Source organism: Drosophila albomicans, chromosome 3, assembly GCF_009650485.2.
Source record: "Drosophila albomicans strain 15112-1751.03 chromosome 3, ASM965048v2, whole genome shotgun sequence".
NCBI lineage: Eukaryota > Metazoa > Arthropoda > Insecta > Diptera > Drosophilidae > Drosophila > Drosophila albomicans.
The window spans coordinates 40113162-40133547 of NC_047629.2; the positions used below are offsets into that span (position 1 = coordinate 40113162).

At 36.8% G+C, this 20386-nt stretch overlaps 1 protein-coding gene across 1 annotated transcript in view; it reads right to left on the reverse strand.

The window, feature by feature from the left end:
* LOC117566548 (peroxidasin) overlaps nucleotides 1–20386 on the reverse strand; it is a 40248-nt gene that overhangs the window by 7349 nt on the left and 12513 nt on the right. Inside the window, exons 2-8 of the mRNA XM_034246090.2 lie at nucleotides 6195–6410; nucleotides 6027–6098; nucleotides 5650–5891; nucleotides 3711–4379; nucleotides 1154–1357; nucleotides 879–1057; nucleotides 610–791 (exon numbers count right to left, since the gene is read on the reverse strand). Of these exons, the coding sequence (XP_034101981.1) occupies nucleotides 610–791; nucleotides 879–1057; nucleotides 1154–1357; nucleotides 3711–4379; nucleotides 5650–5891; nucleotides 6027–6098; nucleotides 6195–6410 (1764 nt within the window). The remainder of the gene's footprint in view (nucleotides 1–609; nucleotides 792–878; nucleotides 1058–1153; nucleotides 1358–3710; nucleotides 4380–5649; nucleotides 5892–6026; nucleotides 6099–6194; nucleotides 6411–20386) is intronic.

The window sequence follows — 20386 nt, forward strand, 5'->3', positions numbered from 1 at the left end:
TCTATTTGTTGGTTTTCTTAAAATCTTCATTTCTGAATAACTTCAATACATGTACATGTTTCAAGATAATCTTTTCTTCATACATTTTCGAATATGATTTTAAATTATTGTAAAACATTTTCATTTGACTTTCACCAGTGTGCCATTTACTTAAACTTTAAGGGTTTGTTTTATTGCCCTACATGGGTTGCATAGTGTTCGCTTTGCATACAAGAGCAACGCAACCCGTAGTGATTGTTAAATGCCCGAAACACTTGAAGAGAATCGTTCCCAGTTGACCATTTAAGAAGTCAGTATATGTAGACAGTCTGCGTGCTTGCACCACTGTGCAGTAAGTGCTTATATTATACAGTTTTCTTTTTTGGCTGCTCTCAAGCACTACAACTATTTTTCAATTAATTAAGCAAGTTTGGCGCGTTCTTAAATGCATTTAAGTGCAAAACCCTTACTACTTAAGAACTGTCTGCCTTTTGAGTGCTTTGAGTGAGGCGTCTGGATCGAAAAGTTGTTTCCTTTGAACACAACTTGCAGCGCATTGATTGCAGACAGTAGGTAAGTTTTATGCTATTACCAACACAATACAGATGGGTAAAAGTAAAAAGAACTCACCTTATGGTAACGAGTGCGGAGGCTGTGGCACGACCGAATCGATTCTTTAGCTGGCATTCGTAGCGTCCGCCATCGAGGATGGTCACATTCTTGACAAACAAACTGCCCGTGCCGCTTATTTGATATTTCTCGGTCAATTGCACATTGGGATCGATGGAACGTCCGTCGCGACGCCAGACAATCTACCAAGAGACAGGAGGAGAAGACCACAAGTCAACAAGTGGCTGGCAAATACTTGTAGTCGCAACTTTTCGTCAGCAGAAACTTACTTGAAGTCCATCCTCCTGCTGTTCTGCCTGACAGGGCAACTCAATCGTGGTGCCCGTAATGGCCACCAAATTGCTTGGCTCAATGGCCAAACGTGGCGGTTGCTGCGATTGCTCCACTTTAATCGCTGCCCAAGCGCTAACTTCGCCGTTCTCATTGCTCGCAATGCAGCGATAGACACCTGAAAAATGTTTGAAAACGTTTTGCGAATGTTGACTGCAAATTATAAATGCTGAATGCCAGAATGGCGAGTGCCAGAGTGAATGGCAGTACTTACCCGCATGGTGCTCTTTGGCCACGCTAACCACCAGCTCTGTGTTCTCGTTCTCCAACAGCAGGTCAACGCTGGCCTCGAGTGGTTGCCCATTGAATTGCCAGGTTATGCTGGGCAACGGATTGCCATCGGCATCGCATTCCAGCACAAAGGCTTTGCCCAGTTTGATTGTTTGGTTTTGTGGTGCCATTAAAATTTCGGGTAAATCTGCAACGAGAGATGCAACGAGGCGTATTGAGCGATTTGAGCAATTTCTCCCGCTCCAAATAGCAGCCGGCCAACAAAATTGAAGAAAATGAAAACGCCAAAAAACGAAAAAACAAAAACGAGAAAAGTAAAACCAAATATAAATCCTGAAATTCAACAGCTGCTGGTCATTTTTCAATGCGTTTCTTGTTGTTGTTTGCGGGGTTTTTTAAATTTATTTTCTGTTTTCTTCCTGCGAGGCGCAGTTTTCCTATTGCGTCCCACGGGTCGTATGCATAATGCAAACACATTTTTCATAGCATACTTTTTGGCGTGGCTCAAACAAACTGCTGTTCGCCATTTTGGTTTGTCTCTCGACTGCACTCCATGTTTTTCTGTCTATGTGTTCGAGTGTGTGTGTTTGTGGGGTTAATTATGCTGACCAAATGCCACGCTTGACTGCTTGAACTGCCACGCCCCTCAACCACTGCAAACCACCCGCCTGCTGGTTGAAAAGTGCGTGCTGCATTCATAATAGTTTATAATTTTTGCACTTAATTTGCGCAAAATAATGCGCACATTTTGCACTTCATTTTGTGCTGTGACCACAAATTATAATGAGCCATTGTGATTAAGGCGCTGACTGAACACTTTTTGTTTCTGTTTTTTTTTTTTCTTTTTTTTTGGCCACTCCCTAAATAATGCCATTAAAAGTACAGTCACGTCGCGACGGTTTTTTGGCTTAGCAATTAAAGATATTAAAGCAAACATTTAAATACTCTCGCTAATTGCCAACTACGTGCTGGTTGCCTTGCCTCGTTTAAATTATAAAGTATTGAGCTTGGCCAAAAAAAGTGATATAGTCTAGTATGTTGTTTACCAACATTAATTACATTTTAATAGAATTATTATTAATGGCTAAAATGTATAAAAAGTGACTACAAATTTGTCATTAAACTAATTATAAATTCAAGTTAAAAACTATCTATGATCAATTTTTGCAGACACTTAATGCAAAACAGTTCACGTAAAACATTTTATCATATTATTCCGCGGTTTAAATTTAAATACCAATTATTTTATATCCTACAGTTTCTGTTTTTGATGCGCTAAAATGCAGTCTGTTATTTACAAATCAATCACAGGCATTTATCAGCATTTAATTCTTGAAAAATGTACCACGGAAAATAAATCAATACGAACTTCAATCAAACATAACTTTTTAGCTAACTGATATAAAAAGTCAAAAACAATATTCAATGCAATTAATTTCCAGCTGTTAGACTCGCTGCACATAAATAAATATGTAGTTAAAAAAGATAGTAAATGCAAAGCAAGTAAAAATGCTACAGTCGAGTTTGATCGACATTGAGATATTTGAAAATTTTGAGATTAACATACCAAAAAATACTAAAATATACCAATATATTTGGAATTTCGATATATTTTTAAATTTTCAGCAAAAGTATGGAAAAAATATATTTTCGATAAAATTGTACAATTTAATATTCCGAAAAAATACTTAAATATACCAAAAAATATATTTATAGTATCGATATATACAATATACATAACAAAAAAACGGTAATATATTTAAAATGTTACACTTAATATACCAAAAAATACTAAAATATACCAAAAGCTATATTTGGTATAACGACTGTATTTCCAACAAAAAAACAAGTGTAGAAAAAACGGTATATTCGTTAAAATTCCACTATTGGATATACTAAAAAAATACTCAAATATACCAATATAGAATTTTTATATACTCCTACATTTTAAATATACCATAGAGTTCAGAATCAATTATTTGAAATGAAATTTAAAGCAATCGCATTTCGCATAACTTGAACAAGAATTCACTTCGATTTGTGCAATGCAACAGCTATAAATAGACTGCAAGCGCTTTGCCCAAAAATGGAAAAACATTAAAAACTATGCCAATAAATTGGAAATCGCTCGTAAATCGCTGTTTGAAACTCGCTCTTCCTTTTTCTCGTTGCTCTTGTTTTGCTAGCAATTAATCTTAAGCCTTGAGTGAATCCAATTGCCTGCAATAAAAATATACACTACAGTTCAATTCAGCGATGGCGATGGCGATTGCAAGTTGACTTAAATCATGGACGCTCAATTGGGAATGAACAAACTGTGTTCGTATAACGAAGTTACCAATGGTATATATATACAATATAAAGCCGGGTCGGACAACTGGCAAACTGGCAAACGGTTAACTCTATACAAATTAAATCGACTGCAAATTGTGTTAAACGCGACAGTTGTAACTGCAGCAACTGTTCAGCGGACATGCGAGAGCATGGGGCACATTAACGCTGCCCCAATCTGGACAGAGTATAGAGAACATTTCACTCACCCTTCACTTCGATGCGGGCGGTGGCCTGCACAGAGCCCAGACTGTTGTGGGCCTCGCAACGATACGTGCCCGCTGTCAACTGGCTGGGTTCGAGGAGCACCAGACTGCCGTTGGCCTGCAGCTGCAGTGTGGACGTGGACTGGGACAGTTGCCGGCCATTGACGAACCATTGTATGTCTGGCTGTGGCCAGCCGATGGCAACGCAATCGAGCAGCACGTGCCCGGACCCGTGGAGGGCAACAATTTGGTCATGTGGCTGATGGGTGAAATGCGGTGGCATTGGTGTCGGTTCCACAACCGCGGCGACGCCAGCCCGCACCTGATTGCCATCCAGATGTACGTGGTCGTGGTCGTGGATGTTGTGGAGGCTGTTCTGTGCGCTGTCAGCGTCGTGAACCATCATGCGTACGGGCTGCGATTTGATCTCGCCCATTTCATTGCGCGCAATGCACTCATAGATGCCAATGTCATTCGATTCGACACCGTTGATGAGCAGCGCTCCGCTGGGCAGCACCTGCATGCGTGGCGCCTGCTCCACACCGATCTCGTTTGTGTTTTGCATCCAAATCAATTCGGGCTTGGGTTGACCTTCCACCTCGCAGAGCATGCTCACCGTTTCGCCACTGTTCACGTGCATGTCGTGTGGACCCGCCAGCAATTCGGGCTTAACTGTGGAATGGAAGCACACAAATTATGGCACTGGCTTAAAGCAGCACTTAATTGCTGGATTATGGCTATCTAGATAATACGTTAGATAAAAGTATTTAGAGATGGTTTGACTGCAGCATTTAAAGCAACATAAATGTTTTTATTCGTAATTATATTTTTAGTTTAAAAACCTATGGTAAAATATAAGCTACTGAAGTAAATAGATTGCCGCTTGACAGAAAATTGTTTATGAAGGGTTAAGAAAGCAAAACATTCAATGTAGAAAAAATAACAGCTTTCATCCACTGTTTAAATATGTTTGTAAAGGCAATAGATTGCAATAGAGTTACAAAAAGTAAGCCTAAATATAAATTCCATTTAAGTAAGTCTAGCAAAAATACATTTTTTATGTTTTTACAAATTTTACGTATATGGGTAATTCTCTGGCGGAAATGTCACGTTCGAAAACAACATTTTTAAATTCTATATAAAGTTTTTTCCTATAGCTCTGGATTATCACTTTAATTAGAGCTAAGAATGATTATGGAATTATTTTTCTGTTTTAAGATAATTGCCAAAATGATTGAATTCGCACGCAAACCAATAAATGAACGAATTTTTGTATTTTATGGTAAAACAGAAATAGGTTCTAAAATCAATCTTAACTTTTACTTATTTTCAAAATTGTTTAGTTTATGTCTTTCACTATAAATATGTCGCATGTGGCAAATTCCGCCTGAGAATTACCAACATACATATGTATATGTAAAACACTAAGCATAAACACAAAATATGTAAATAAATGTTTTTTGGCGCTTTTTAAATTGATTTGCATCGCAAAAGCTTGGTAAATAGATGTAAATCACAGATAATAAGCTTAAAAAGGAAATGAATTAGCTTTGGTATATTTTTCAACATGTAGTACATATATATAAAATTCTCTAAATGCAGTCAAAATAAAAGAATGTTCTCTCTGTTCGCTTATCAACAATTCTTGTACATATTTCTGCATCATTAAACTTAAATACAAATCTTTACTTAATGTAATGAAGTCATTAGAGTTGCATTTATTATATATCCTTCTTAAAGTCAACATTTTCATTTGCATTTAAATTATATTATTTAGTTATTTTAAAGTCAATCAAATAGTTGACTCTGTTGACTATTCTGCTCCGCTTTAAATAACATATTATATACCCATTTATTTGCCAAGTTCATCATTAATATTGTCCGTTTTAAATGGCAAATTGAGTGCTAAGCTTGACTAGTGTCATCAACACTCTCTACTTACCACATTGGAAATGCCGCTCATTGAGCTGACTGAAGCTGAGGCGCTGCAATGCTGTGGGCTGTGCACACGACAATGAGATGGAGACTCTTTGCGTTGGGATGTCCAAATGCCAACGACGCCAGAGTGAATAGACACCGCAATTGCAATCAATCGGGTTGCCATCCAAACGTAGTTGCCTCAGACTATGCAATTTGTTGAACATTTCCAGCGGCAGATTGGTCAGCTTGTTGTTGTTCAGAATGCTGCACACAGAAAAAGCCAAAAGCCAAAAGCCAGAAAACAAAACAAGAAAACACAAAATAAAAACCAAACAAATGGTTAGCCAAATATTCAGTCAAGGTTGAGTGTGAGAGCGAGAGCGAGAGGATGCTACTTACATTCGTTGCAAACGTGGCGAATTGTCAAAAAGTCCAACAGGCAGTTGCCAAATATCATTGCCATCGAGATAGCTAAAAGTGGTTTTTGGGTAATCGTGGCGAATGCGCGATATTTTTAATTAAACTTGATATTGAAACCGGATGCAGTTGTGTGTTGAAAGTACTTACAGTGCCTCTAAGCTGCTCAATTGCTGAAAGATGGTGGCGGGTAAGCGGCTTAGGCGATTCTTGTTCAAATAGAGAAACCTTAATGCCCGCAGATCCTTAAAGGCATCCTCCTCGACAAATGCCATTTCGTTGTCGTTGAGAAAGAGTGTCGTCAGTTGGCTGAGGCCATTGAATGCATTGGCCGGCAGCTTCTCAATGTGATTGAATCGCAAATCTCTGCACAAGACAAAAGTAAAAATGGAAAAAAAGAAACGTTTAGTTAAGGGGATGCTGAACTATAGAGTATCTATATATATATCAGTCCGTGTGTGTGTGTGTGTAGATTGTGCTCTATAAAGAGCATAATGGAGCGAAGTTCTGAGCGTGCTTTGCATTTCTCTTTCACTCTCTTTTGCCATTTTCATTTTGCTTTCCTCAATTTGCTAGTTGTTGGACATGTGTCATGTCCAGCAGGCATCCGTGTGTGTCTCTCTGTGTGTGTATTAGTGTGTGTGTGTGTGTGTGGGGTGTGAATCCATGTAACTAGGGGCCAGCAATTGCCATATGCAATTAGTGCGTTACTTGAGCACGCAATCAACAGTTAAGGGCGTGGCACAAATACCACTTCACGTCAAGTCGCCTTTCCCCTTCGCATTTTTTTTGTGTAAATTCTAAAAAAAAACACACATAAAACGCTTCTCTTCTTCCTGGGGGGCAAACAAGTTGGCACTCAATTCAAAACTAAAACATGTACGTTTGTTTAAGCTTCAAGCGTAGAGAGAGAGAGAGAGAGAGAGAGAGCGAGACCGGATGTGGAAAACTAGGGTAAATATTTTGAACGCGTTTGCATATGGCATGGATTTAGAAAGTGTGTGGCAATGCTGCAGCAAACCATTTGTAATTCAACAGCAATTCATAATCGATATGCAAAGCTGCAGCAAGATTGAAATATTCTTTAAACTCAACAGAGAAAGTTTTCTTAAAAAGTGTAGCATCACATCAGAATTTACGTTTTATTTAAAAGTGTTAAAAATGCGTATATATTTTTTAATTACCAAGTACACAAAATTGTATAAATTTACATAAAATCGATTTGACAATAAGACTCAAAATGAATACAGCTCTGAACTTTGAAATAGCAGTGCGACAAAAACAAAATATAACATAAGCAACCATAAATTTTATCTCGAAGTACTGCTATTTCAAAGTTCACAGCTGTATATAGTTTGATTTTTTCTCCTTCTGCATTCTGATTTAATTCCTTCAACAATTTTTGCTTGCAAATCAGCATCAACTCAAACAGTTCTCTTCTCTTTACTTTTGCTGCTGACATTTCATGTCTGTCAGACAGTAATTTGCCTGTCCTAAACTCTAAGTAGACCTTGGTTTATGTAAAACTAAAGTAAATACTCATTTACAAAACATTTTGCACACATTAAAAATTAATTAGGAAAAGTTGTGTGCCATAGTTTTTATGCTAAGCGACAGCGCAGCCAAGCGATAAGCCACACACACATACACACGGAAACACACACACACACATGTTGGAGTACTTTCAGCAGGATATGAGTTGCATATGTTTTGGAAAACGGGGGCATGGAGAGGTGGCAGAGGTGGCACCCACATATGCTCGCGAATCGCGACCTGCAAAACTCGCCGCCTAATGGAAACAAGTGAGCAACGCAGCGAAAGGCCACAGCAACAACGACAACAACAACAACAGCAACTGCAGCAAGGATGGCAACAGCAGCAAGAGCAGTAGCAGTGGCAAAAGTTGAAAAAACTTTCTAATCAACTCTTGGAGTTGGCAGCGAAAATAACGACAACAAAAACAAAAACAAGAAAAGCTCATGAAACTGGCAGAATAACAACAACAAAAACAACCACAACAAGAACTCGTTATGGTGAAAATTCAATGCAGCGCCAGCAACATCTAAGCAAACTCAAAAAAGGCTGCTACAACAATGTGCAGCACATTAACTGGGGCTTAACCGACTAATAGATACACTCAAATAAGAAGCAGATTAAAGCGTCGAAATATGAAAACGGGCAATTTTAAGTTACTGTAAGTTGCAAAAACTATTAAAAATTGAACTAAATAGAACTAATGGAGTTGTTGTCAAATAATATGCAGCTTTAGTTTATGAAATATTTGTGTTTAATTTTAACTGTACATGTCTGCACAGTGTATACCATGATACAATTATACAAGGTAGTCTCGTCGGAAAAAAGCTGGTACCCTGTCTATGTTAGCAATGAGTGCGAGTGAAAGAGGCACAGCGTGGTAGTGTGAACGAGACGACAATGAAATGCGCATTAACCCTTAGACGATGATATTAATATTTACATATTTTGAAGCTAATGTTAATGTCTCCTTCACATATTTTTAAAATGTAAATTGTTTATGAACAATATTAATAATATATATGAGAATTCTCTAAATGTTTTAATTCTATCCGTGTCTACGGCATACATGGCAAAAAGTCATTTTGCATAAGGGTTAATTGCGCTAAAAATTTCGTCCGCAGACAACCTCTTGCGTCGAAATACGAATGCGCATTGACGAAATATTTTTTCCGACGAGACTACCTTGTATAATTGTATCATGGTGTATACCATAGCTGCCAAGATCAGACGGTGGCAGTGTTTTCGATAACAATAATTACAGAGTTGCATGCGATTACAGTATAGGCTCATATCGATAGGCAGTGTTTTCGATAACAATAATTACAGAGTTGCATGCGATTACAGTATTATATACTAAAGCGATTAGTATTATATACTAACACAATAGTAGTAATGAAAATACATTTGTCATTTATCGTTTTAATCTGAGTTACAATAATGGTTGCAATTTAATATGTAAAAATTTTTGTAATCATTCTGAGTATTATTTTTATAAATTTGTGTTATATTTGAGTATTAACATTCTTATATTAAATACACGAGCAGTTGCAATATTTGTTTAAGTAATAAAATGAATAGCTTTAACATTAAAAGCAGGGCTTTTTACATGTTTTTAGTTTCAATACCGATAAACATAACTGTGGTATGACTAAAACTAGAATAAGAGGCAAAGTAAGGAAAGGAATAAAAAAAAAGCAATATAGGAATAACTTCAAGAAAAAAACTTTTTAAATATGTCGAAAAATGTTAAGTATGCATTAATTGCATATTAATATGCACATATTATGCTTTTCAAGCACTTAGAAATTTGTTGAATTAATACAAACTTTATAATGCAATAACAATCTAATCAAACTCTGCTCTCAAGTAGCATAATTATGAGTGGATTGAAAAATTTCTACACGCGCCAATAAGTATGCTTCACTTTTGTTGTCGAGCCAACTAATTGGAATTTTTGGATTTAATTTCCAATGCAGAGAACTCTTTTGCATCGACAGCAACAGCAGCGGCAGCGCATAAAAAGTTTCTTTGTGGGAAAATGCAAAAGTGAAAATTATGCCAAACTGGCAGCTGGTTCGTCTCCGGCCAGATTCGGTTACCGGGCTTCGCCTAGCATCTCTTTTCTCTTTTCTGCTGTTGCAGGCGATAATTACGAAGCAAAGGCAAAGGCAGTAACTGGAGTTAGAGTGGGAGTTTGGAGCAGATGCAGTTTAGTCCTCGTTGTTTGGTAGTTGTCTAAACAAAAATTATGTTTTGTGGCTACTGTAAACATGCAACGCACGAACAACAGAGAGCATTGCCTAACCCTAATTGGTGTCAGCATTCAGTGCGTGGCTATGCCACAACAACCTGTATCTGTGTGTATGTGTGTGTTGGCTAAGTGCATATGTTGTATGTGTGTGTGTGTGTGCAAATTGCAACTAAAGACGAGTAAAAAAGGAAACACAAACAACAACAACGCAGAAGCGTGCAACGTACAAACGAACGACAACGAAAACAACTTAAAAATCCAGAACAACACTAAAACCACTCACACGTACAGCTTGAGGGCTACAACTACAGTGAGTGTGAGAGCGACAGAGCGACAACAACCTGCAGTCAGTGAAATACTCACCAAACATACACACATCACACACACACATAGAGGGAGCGCCCAAATGTTGGCATATAAACAAAACCGCTGCTGCCACACAGTCGACGCCGTTGCCGTCGCTGCTCTCTGGTCTTGGTCTGGCATGGCCGGGTTTTGGTTGCTAGCCTCGGGCGGCAACTCTATGTGTGTGCATGCAACGGCAGCAGCGACGCTTTCAACTTGTGGCAACCACATGCACATTGCGGGCAAGCGGAGGCATGCAGCATAGACAGAGCAGGGAACAGGGAGCAAGGCATAGAGATGAGGAGAAAGGAGTAAGCTAAAGCAAGGAGAAAAGAGCAAGGCAGAGGAGGAGGAAGGAAGAAGCCATAGAGAGAAGCAAGGGACATGGCAAGGGATATGGCAAGGGACAGTCAGGCAGCAAGACTGAAAACTAGGCTGGGAGTTAGGGAGCTGCAGCTACTGTTGTTTGTGCCACACACACAGGCTAGTTGAGTGGACTGGAAAGGTAGTTTTCCCCTTTTTGCAGCAGCGACGACAACGATTTGTAAGTTGGCTCGCTCTGCATATCCAGCAGCAGCAGCAGCAGCAGCTGCCTTTGTGCGCATACGGCAGCTTGATCCACATTTATTTTTCTGTATTTTTGCTGTTTTTGTGTTCCTTGAGCTCTCTTGCAAACTCCATTAGCCCCAAACACAACCTCACCAGCCTCAGCAGAGTGTCAGAGCGTCAGTCAACACCCATCTCAACTCAACAACTCACAGTGTGGTCCACTGAGAATCGCAAGACAGCCGAGTGACAGACAAGTGAGTGCTCGCTGAGTGAGATATACTCGTCGCACTCCTCAAAGAGCGTAGCACACCAATTTTACGCAATTTACGCTGGCAAAATAACCTCAAACAATAGATCAAGTTGAAGCAGATCAAGGAATAAGAGTTGTAACGCAAAGTGGGAGTGGATAATGTTAATTTGTATTACTGAGAAGCGAAATAAATAAAGCTTGTAAAATAAACAAATTAGGGAACTATTCTATAAATATATCAAATGAATACACCGAAAGCTATATTTGGTATAATGGTATATACTACATTTAAAATTCGATAGAGTGCAAAATATACCAAATTGTCAGCCAAAGCAAGTAAATATTTAAAAATAACTTCTACAATTTTTAATGAATCGTAACCATTTTCAGCATTCATAAATACTGTAGTTAATATTGGTATACGCACCAAAAATGTAATCATGTAAGCAAAATAAATGGAAAATAATAAAAAAAAATACTGTAAATTTCATATAAGAAAAGCAACAAATCTCAAGCAAAAATAATTGTGCAAACAAGTAAACATACTTACTAAAGTTATGTTTGAAAGGATTTACGCAAATTTCAAAATATTTTCTATGCAAAATGAAATTTCAGAGTTGTCAAAGTAAAGGAGAAAGTAAAGCTATAAATTTCAAATAAATTCGGGTTTAAATAAAAGTAAAAACTACAGGATTTCGAAAAGCAATATAAATATCAAATGTGTAATAAAAATATGTAAACTCACAATAAAAATCAAATGTATAAAGGAAATAAATTAAATGTGGAATTTCAGTTGTATCAATAGAACCTGTTGTAAATTGCTGTCATAAACAATTGTTTATTTGTAAATGTAATAATCTAAAAACAGAATAACTATAAAAAAAAATAAAGTCACAAAAAAATCAAGGTCCATATGTCCAATAAGTTAAGCTTTGTTAAATTTACATATAGTATGAACATTTTTATGTTGCTTTCATACAAATTTGCCTATTGCTAAAGAACAAGTTTTAAAACAAAACTAATATCTATACATGTCTATAACAAAAACACAAATAAAATTAAATATCGTGTTGATACATTTTAGTTATATTTTGCGTATATGTTTTAAACTGGTAAATTAAGAAATCTTAAATTAAAAAATATACAACTGAAGTATCAAATGAGTAAAAAATATGCAAAAAATAGCAAAAGTCATATAAATGGTTTACTTTAATTGAATACAGAGATGCTGTTTTAAATTGCTTTCATAAAAGATGGTTTATTATTAAATTTGAAAGTTTTGGCATTTATTCAGAAACAGATAAAGCTTTAACCTTTGCTTTAAATTCCCATTTTGATTCTCTCCTCAACATCAATAAATCATTTGTTGTTGAATCTATTCACAACTCACTAATAATTTATTTAATTGGATTGTCCATTTTGAAGTTGAGTAAGACGCAAACTCAATACGCAAACAGCGTGTTATTTATGCAACTCTAATTGAATCTTATTCAATTACCAACGCTCTTCCTACTCAATTCGTTCTGACAAAAAGAGTTCAAGTGTCAATATGTCAATTGACTTTTCGCAGAGATTTCAAAATGTTCAATCAATTCTCATTTTTTTGGGGGTGAATAAATGCTGCAGAACCACTGTGCAATGTGGGAATGCAACTGAAACTGTCCCCCAGCCTGACGTGTGACAAACGATGGTCCACTCAAAGTACACACACACAAAATAGTTCGAGCTACGCCATTGAGCCTAGTCCGAAGCAGCTGCCGTTGCTGCTTCTTTAGCTACGGCTTTAACTTCCACTTCCACTCCCACTTGATGTTGCCACAGAACTCTGCTATGAGTGTGTGCTAGTTGCAGGCCTTCCGCATAGTTTGCGTGTCAGTTGCGCAACTATTTGTCGAGCATCAGCTACACACACATACTCTGGGAAAAAAGAACATCTCTGAAGCCTTTCTTGCCGATGTTCCACCTGCTGTGGCAGTCTCTGGAGTAGAGTAGAGTCTCTGCCCTCAACGCTTGGCTGGGTCATTTCAATCAGCAGACAGCAGGCAGCAGGCAAAAATGCAGCTCACCTCAACGCAGTACGCAGCTGGCACGCTTCCCAACAGACTCCCTAGCCAGCTAGGAAATTGCATTTTTTTGTGCACGACTTTCTTTCACTTTTGGCTTCCGCTCAGCTCAGGCTGCAAAGTGATTTCGATAATGACATTCGCATTAGGGGAGTGAGAGAGACTTTTTGTTTTTTTTTGTCTATGCCAGCTGCAGATGTTGTTGTTGTGATATCAAAATTCCAATTAAATTTATACGCATACATGGACAGAACACGTATACGCCATGTTGAGCAACGCAACCCCCTTGCTGTGAGCTGTCCGACAGACATGTCTGCACTTAATTAATGCATATTATTGACAAAAGCATAGCCAGCTCGAATATGTTTGTCTATTCACGCATGCATGCACTCCCGCACACACACACACACAGGCACACAATATTACGTATACGCTTTGAAGTCCGTGTTGGGTTGAATTTATGGTTAGACCAACAACTAAAGCATGGCATCGTGTATTTCGGCCACAATCTAACAGTAAATTGTATGAAAACAATTATCATTGTGTAGCTAACGGTTAGCCAACAATTGGGGGCGTGGCTGTCAATCAATTTTGTGCAAGGTGACAAGGCAAAAGGCGTCTCTGGCAATTCAAAATGTGTCGCGTGTGCAATGAGCGTTAAACTGTTTAGTGGCTTTACAAATTTGATTTCAATTAGTTGCCAAAATTAGTGAAGCACAACCGCAGCCACAGCCAACAGCAACGAAAATTAGTGAGTGAAATTAGTGAGAGAAAGCAGAGAGTGTGAGGCAAGTGTGCTTTTGACTACTCGAGCTCAATTAAAGCAGCTGTCGAGTTGCTGAATGAAAGCAAACTATGAAAGCGTCGAGCTCAAGATTCAACAAGTTCAGTCCTCGCTTTGTTTCCGTTTGCTGCTAAAGTCCGGTTGACTTTCCTGTTGCCTTTTTCAGCATTTGAAGTTATGTTATAAAAAGATTTTTATTAAGGCAAAGCAAGAGTTTTCAAAAAGGTCTCAAGGGGTGCGCATAAAAATAACTATTTATTGTTGCGCTGAAAAAGCAGAACTTTTATTTTTAATTTCATGAAAAGCGGCAAATTAAATTACAAATAAATATTGTTTGGTAAAATAAACTACATTCGTTATTTAATTAATTCTTTTAAATATCAAAGAGTTCAACGTATAAAAAAATGCTTTTGTCACAACAAAAAACATTATATTATAACAAGAAATATGAACATGGACAACAAAAAGAATAATCTGAAAATTTGAGGGTGAATTAAACATACAAAAACAAGTACGAAAGCTACTGTCGAGTGTGCTTGACTTTGTTATACCCGGTACCAATTTTGAATAAAAATGAAACAATGCTGTATTATTTAAAATATACCAAATTAATATTAATAATCAATATTTGGCATATCAATATAAAATATACCAAAGAGTACAAAATATACCATATTGTCAGCAACTAAGTACCGAAGAAAATAAGAGTTTTTGCCCATACAAAAGTATTTATTAAATACCTTTTAAAATTTTTATCTAATCGCAGCCAAGTTTTCAGGAATCATAAAAACTTTACTTGATATTGTATGCACCAACAAATTATTTATATTTTTTCACTTTGCGATTTTGCTTTGCATAAATGTGAAATAATCTTAATCTGCGTGCAAACATAATTTACATAATTATATCTCTATCTGTTATAGTCTCTGAGATCTAGGTGTTTAGACGGACAGACGTACATGGCCTTCTCGGTTGTTCACGCTGTTTATGGGGTCGGAGATATCTCTTTCTGCCTGTTACATACATTTCCTGCCGGCATAAAGTTATAATACCCTTCCATATTATAATATGGAACATGAACACAGGCAGCAAAAAGAAAATTTGTGGGTCAATTAAACATTCATAAAATATTCCCTTTGCAGATTGAAGAGTTACATATTTATGTTACTTTATTTATGTACCGAAATTGATTTAACAATTTAATTAGTGAAGAGAATTTTTGTGTGATTTAAATCACATTTATGATTTTATTTGAAGACTACAAAAATTTCAAAGAATGTTAGGCATAAAATCAAAACAATTGTGCAAAAGGGTTTTACGTTTTTTTACGAAATTGACTTGAAAATTACATCACTCAAGATAATTTTGGTGTGATATTAAACTTATAAGGACTATCTATGATTTTATTTGAAGACCACGAAATATTACATGAATGTTAGGACTAAATACCAAATAAGTTCGTGTTGTATATTACAATTAAACATATAGGCAGTGAAGAGTAAAACTGTTGAATCAAAATATTCTGGAATTAATAAATATTCAAACTGCATAAACTTAAATTTATTGTTGAGTTAATAAGTGATGAAACTGTTGAATCAAAAGGTTGAATCTAAAATTTATTGTTGAGTAAATAAATGATGAAGCTGTTGAATGTGAAATTCATTTATTGAGCTCTCCTTAAAACCCTTAAAACTAAAATTTATGCTGGCTTATATTTATGCGCATTACAACTTTCATGAATGGCAATGAAGTTGGCCCACAACAACCCACGCCTACAGCTATCACATTAAGTATACGCCTTGAGCAACAGCGCAACTCTTGCGCAGCATCATCATCATTTAGATTAGAGCGGAAGAAACTCAACAACTGCCTTTTGCAAATTGCGTTTGTGTAAGTTGCAGCTGCAGTTAGTTTCTATCATTAGCTTTGGCTTTCATTATTGTTAGTTTGCTTCGCACACAAACAAACACACACACATACAGTTTCACATTTATCTTGTGCCTTTCTGCGCCATGAAGTATGCAACATAAAAAACCGATAAATATGCGCTTTTTATTTGCAAAGGCTGAGCACGCGCAGCGCTTTCTACATTGCATAATTTCCTTTTTCCCCTTTCTCCCATCATCAACTACATGGTTGTACTCTTATCTGTATGATCCGTGCTCTGGCCGGTGGGCGTGGCACGTAGCCCACATTACTCGCCGTGCTAAGCCCGAGCGAAAGGCAAAGTCATGTTTCGTTGTTAAGGTGAATTTTGTTGTCGTCGTCGTTGTCGTTGCTTGCCCCTGCTGCTGCTGCTGCTGCTGTTGCAGCTGCCTTTGCTGTTGTCTCTGATTATGATTTGTCTGGCTTACACACAGCTCATACACTCGCACACACACTCACATGCACACACACCTGTGTAGCAGCTTAGGCGGCATCTTATGACGCTGCTTCTTCAGGCTACAGCTCCCTCAGCTGCCTTTATGGCAAATGTGACAATAAAAACAAGATTTAACTTTGGCTCGGCACACGACAAGCAGCTCCAGTAATGCACACACACACACACACTCAGGCACAACATACACGGAGAGTACAACACACTCAACACATCGCACATTATTGTCATAACATGGCTTACAAACACGCAAATAACAAGCTGCAACGGCAGCAACAGCTATAACAACAAAATCAACAAGAATGCAACAGGCGAGCAGACAGATAGACGATTATATACCCTGGAAAAATGCAGGAATATATTCGGAAGACAATTTAAAGGACAAACCAATTCTAAATGGTTATTAATTTGACTCTAGAGTCTAATTAAAACTAATCTCTTCTAACTTTTTAAATTTTTATTATTAACAAATAAATTTACCTAATCATATTTTTGTATATATCCCACAAAATGCTGAGTAATTTTATTCAAGCTTAAAATACCTAACTCTAAAATGTTAAATTTTTAACATTTTCCACAAATAATTGAACTAAGAACTACACCAAATTTTCTAATACAATATATCAAAGTATTTTCAAATATTGATGTTATTTTGACTATTTGATATACGATGATAAGTTTAAAAAAGCACAAATAATATAATATAAATATTTTCATTACTCAAGACATTAGACATTTTTTGTAGATTAATTTATTAATTTTTTTACTCATCTTTCAATGCAAAGAGTTTTGAAGTAAGCAAAATGCATCTATGTGAATCCGTAGAAATTATGAAAATATGAAAGATCTGAAGCCTTTTACAATCCAAAACATTTTAAATTAGAGACTAGGGTATTTTATCATAAATCTTTGATGAAAACTTAAAAGATGTTGGTATAGTTATATCACCTTTATACCTTATCCTGACTCTACTCAAAATGAATTCAAATAGTTGGTAAGTGAACTTTAACCATAGAAATGTAATATGATATTGCAAAGCACACCAATTACCATTAATAAAGTGTTATGCCTGATGTTATGTGCTGATCCCACGCCGTGCATACCTTGAATGAAGTTATATAAAGCCAATAGCAAACCATAATAATAACGCCGACAGTAAAGGCATTTCGCAATTCGCTCGGCATGCGATGGAGATGCAGATGTATATGGAGATCTGGATGGAGATGGAGATGCGGATGGAAATGCCTCGCTTGCCACATGGTGCATGGTGCAAGCTGCAAGCTGGGTTGCCCAGGTGATTGCCGGCTGACAGACGATAGTCAGACGAATACTCATGACAATTGCCAACTGCAGCTGTGTCAGTGGTGTCCCTTTCTCTCTCGGTCTCCCTGCGTGAGGACTTCACTCTGTCTCTGTGTGGTTTTTGCAGTAAGCTGCAGTTGCATTCAGTCCGTCAGTCAGTCAGTCAGACACTTGGTAATGTAATTCCCACCGCCTAGAGCCGCCATTTTGCTCCCGCTGCGTTTCCTTTGCGCTTTCGCAACCAAACAATTTTCGTTTTGTTGCTTTGTATGCTGTGTGCTATAGTGGTGTTTTATTATTATTAAACAAAAGCCACAACACCCAAGCTTTTGCGCTTTCTCCTTTGCTCGCTGCTTGATGCTGCTTGACATTGTTTACCTGTTTTGTTAGCTTGCGTAAAAGTTCAGCTGTCAGTCATGCAGTCACTTTGTCACTTTGTCACTCGGCCAGTTGCCTTTGCAACGTCTGACAACCGTAAGGCGGATTTTGTTGGCCCCTTTTGCTGTTGCCCCAAATTGTTGCCTGGCTAGCTACCTCTGTGCATGGGCTTATTTTGAGCTGCAGCTTGGGTTTAATTTAGTTTGTTTGCTTACTTTATTGCCACCTGTGTATGTGTGTGCTAAACTGTTAATGTAATTGTGTCCAGTTAGTGTTCGTTCTGCTGTTGGTGTCGGTGTTGGCTGCTCCTGTTTTTGGGCGGTACTTAAGAGCACTCTGCGTAATTGCCCTGGATATGGTGCATGCATAACATTTCTTTGTTTGCCTAATGCAACAACTGGCATCTCTCAAAGTACTCTCTGCCAAAAACTTGTCTGAATGTGTGTGTGTGTGTGTGTGCGTGTGTCAGTGCTTAGTCTACATTAGTGCAGCTCAAAACTATTTTGAAGTGAGCTTCCAACTGATTTCGAGAGATTTCTCTTTCTCTCTCTGGCAGACATCATGGATTACACGCAATTTTTTTAGAATTTGTGTTTGGGGAATTCGTAAATATTCAATGCATTTAGAACAAGAAAGCTTGTTTCTATGTTTACCTGAATAATTATCGAATTGAAAGATGGTGCTTTAAATTTGATACTATTTTATTGAAGGACTTCATCGATTGAGTATCTTTTAACTTTATTGGATTTTTATGTTTCACTAAAATCAATTTTTGTGTCGTTTTGATTTATTATACAACTCTTATAAGTAAAAATATTTAATTAATTAGACAAAAAGAAATCATTTTATTATTTGATTATAAGAATATATTTCGTAATTTAATCGAATCAACTTGAATAAAATTGTGTATAAAATTTTAAAAACATTAATTGAACTTTTTTTTATTATTGTACATATTTATTTAATTGTTTTCCTTTTCTGTTAAATTAAAGTCAATTTGCAAACGCAATATTTGTGGTTAAAGTTTTCAAATTGTTTCTACTAAAATATATATATATTTAATTTCTTTAAGCTTTATAAAGCCAAAAAAAGCGGGCAAAGAGAAGGCAGCAACAAGAAAAATCAATCGTTTGATTGTAAAGTAAATTGTCGAATTTGATTGATATTATTGATTGATTGTAATTAACGAGTAAAATTTGTTAAATTGCTTTTTTATTCTTTGATCAAATTGTTGAAAATAATGATTGACATTTTTTTATTTGTTTTCATTCATGCTTTTATATATTTAATTATTTATTTAGTTTTCCTTTTAAGTCAAGTAAATTTGTGTCTAATAATTATTGTTTTTATATAAATATCATTCAACCCGAAACATAACTTAAGCACCTGAAAAATGTAGAGAAACATCTTCATTTTTTGTGCATTAAAATGCTTAATTGACAGCTATAAACCATTTGACATTTTTCCAAATTAAAAACATTTCAATTGAGTGAAAGCGGAATCTCTGGCCAAAGCTTAATTCAGCTGCTAAGCTGCACTTTAATTATCCACTCACAGATTGTCGGCCATGAATTTAAAACTCGTTTCAAATATGCAATCACAAACTACTCAAGGGAGAGAGTGAGAGCAAGAAAGAGAGACAGAAAAAGAGAGAGGGAAAGGGATGGTAAAAAAATGAAAACAATTTTATAATAAAAGCTGAGCATAATATTCGCCTTTTATACGCATATTAAACAGTTTCCAATTGAATAGCGCGCTGATTTCGCAGCATTTTCATATTATTTTTATGCATGCACTCACACATATAATATGTGTCTGTAATATTTGTGTGTGTGGGTGGATGTGTATTTTTTTTGGCTCTTCAAATAAAATTTCAGCTGACTGCAACTCGAAACTGCAAACGACGCCATGTTCGACATATAAATCCTGCCATATAATTGAATTTCACACGTTACACTACAGCACAAATAATACTAAAAAAAAAGAAAGGGAGAAAATTGCCAAAAATACGAGACGAAAGTTTAAATAAAATTTATTTCAACAAAAATACAACACACACACACACATACATATGGAGAGACACGTGTGGCGCTTGCAAACGTGAAAATTATAACCAAAAAATACAACGAGATCTGTGCTTGGGCGTCGCTTAAACTATGGAGGAGTTGCCCAAACAGTTGCTCTTGGCCACTGCAGAAGCAGCTTAGTGCCACACACACACATGCTTTTGTGTGTGTAGACATTTACACCTGTGGAAATGTCGATGGCAATTGCAAGGGCCAGAAAAACGAAAAAAAGAAAGAAAAAAATTGGCAGCTAAGAAAACAGAAAAGTGGCGCTGAGCCGCCAGCGATAAGAGCAATGCAATGTTCGACAACCTCAAGAGAAAAAGTTAGAGAAGGGAACAGGAAACACACACAGTCTGTTTTGAAAGAGCTTGCTCGACTGGTTTTCGCTTCTTCCACTGTTCTTTTTCCTTTATTAAGTTCGCTGTCAGGCTTCAGCTG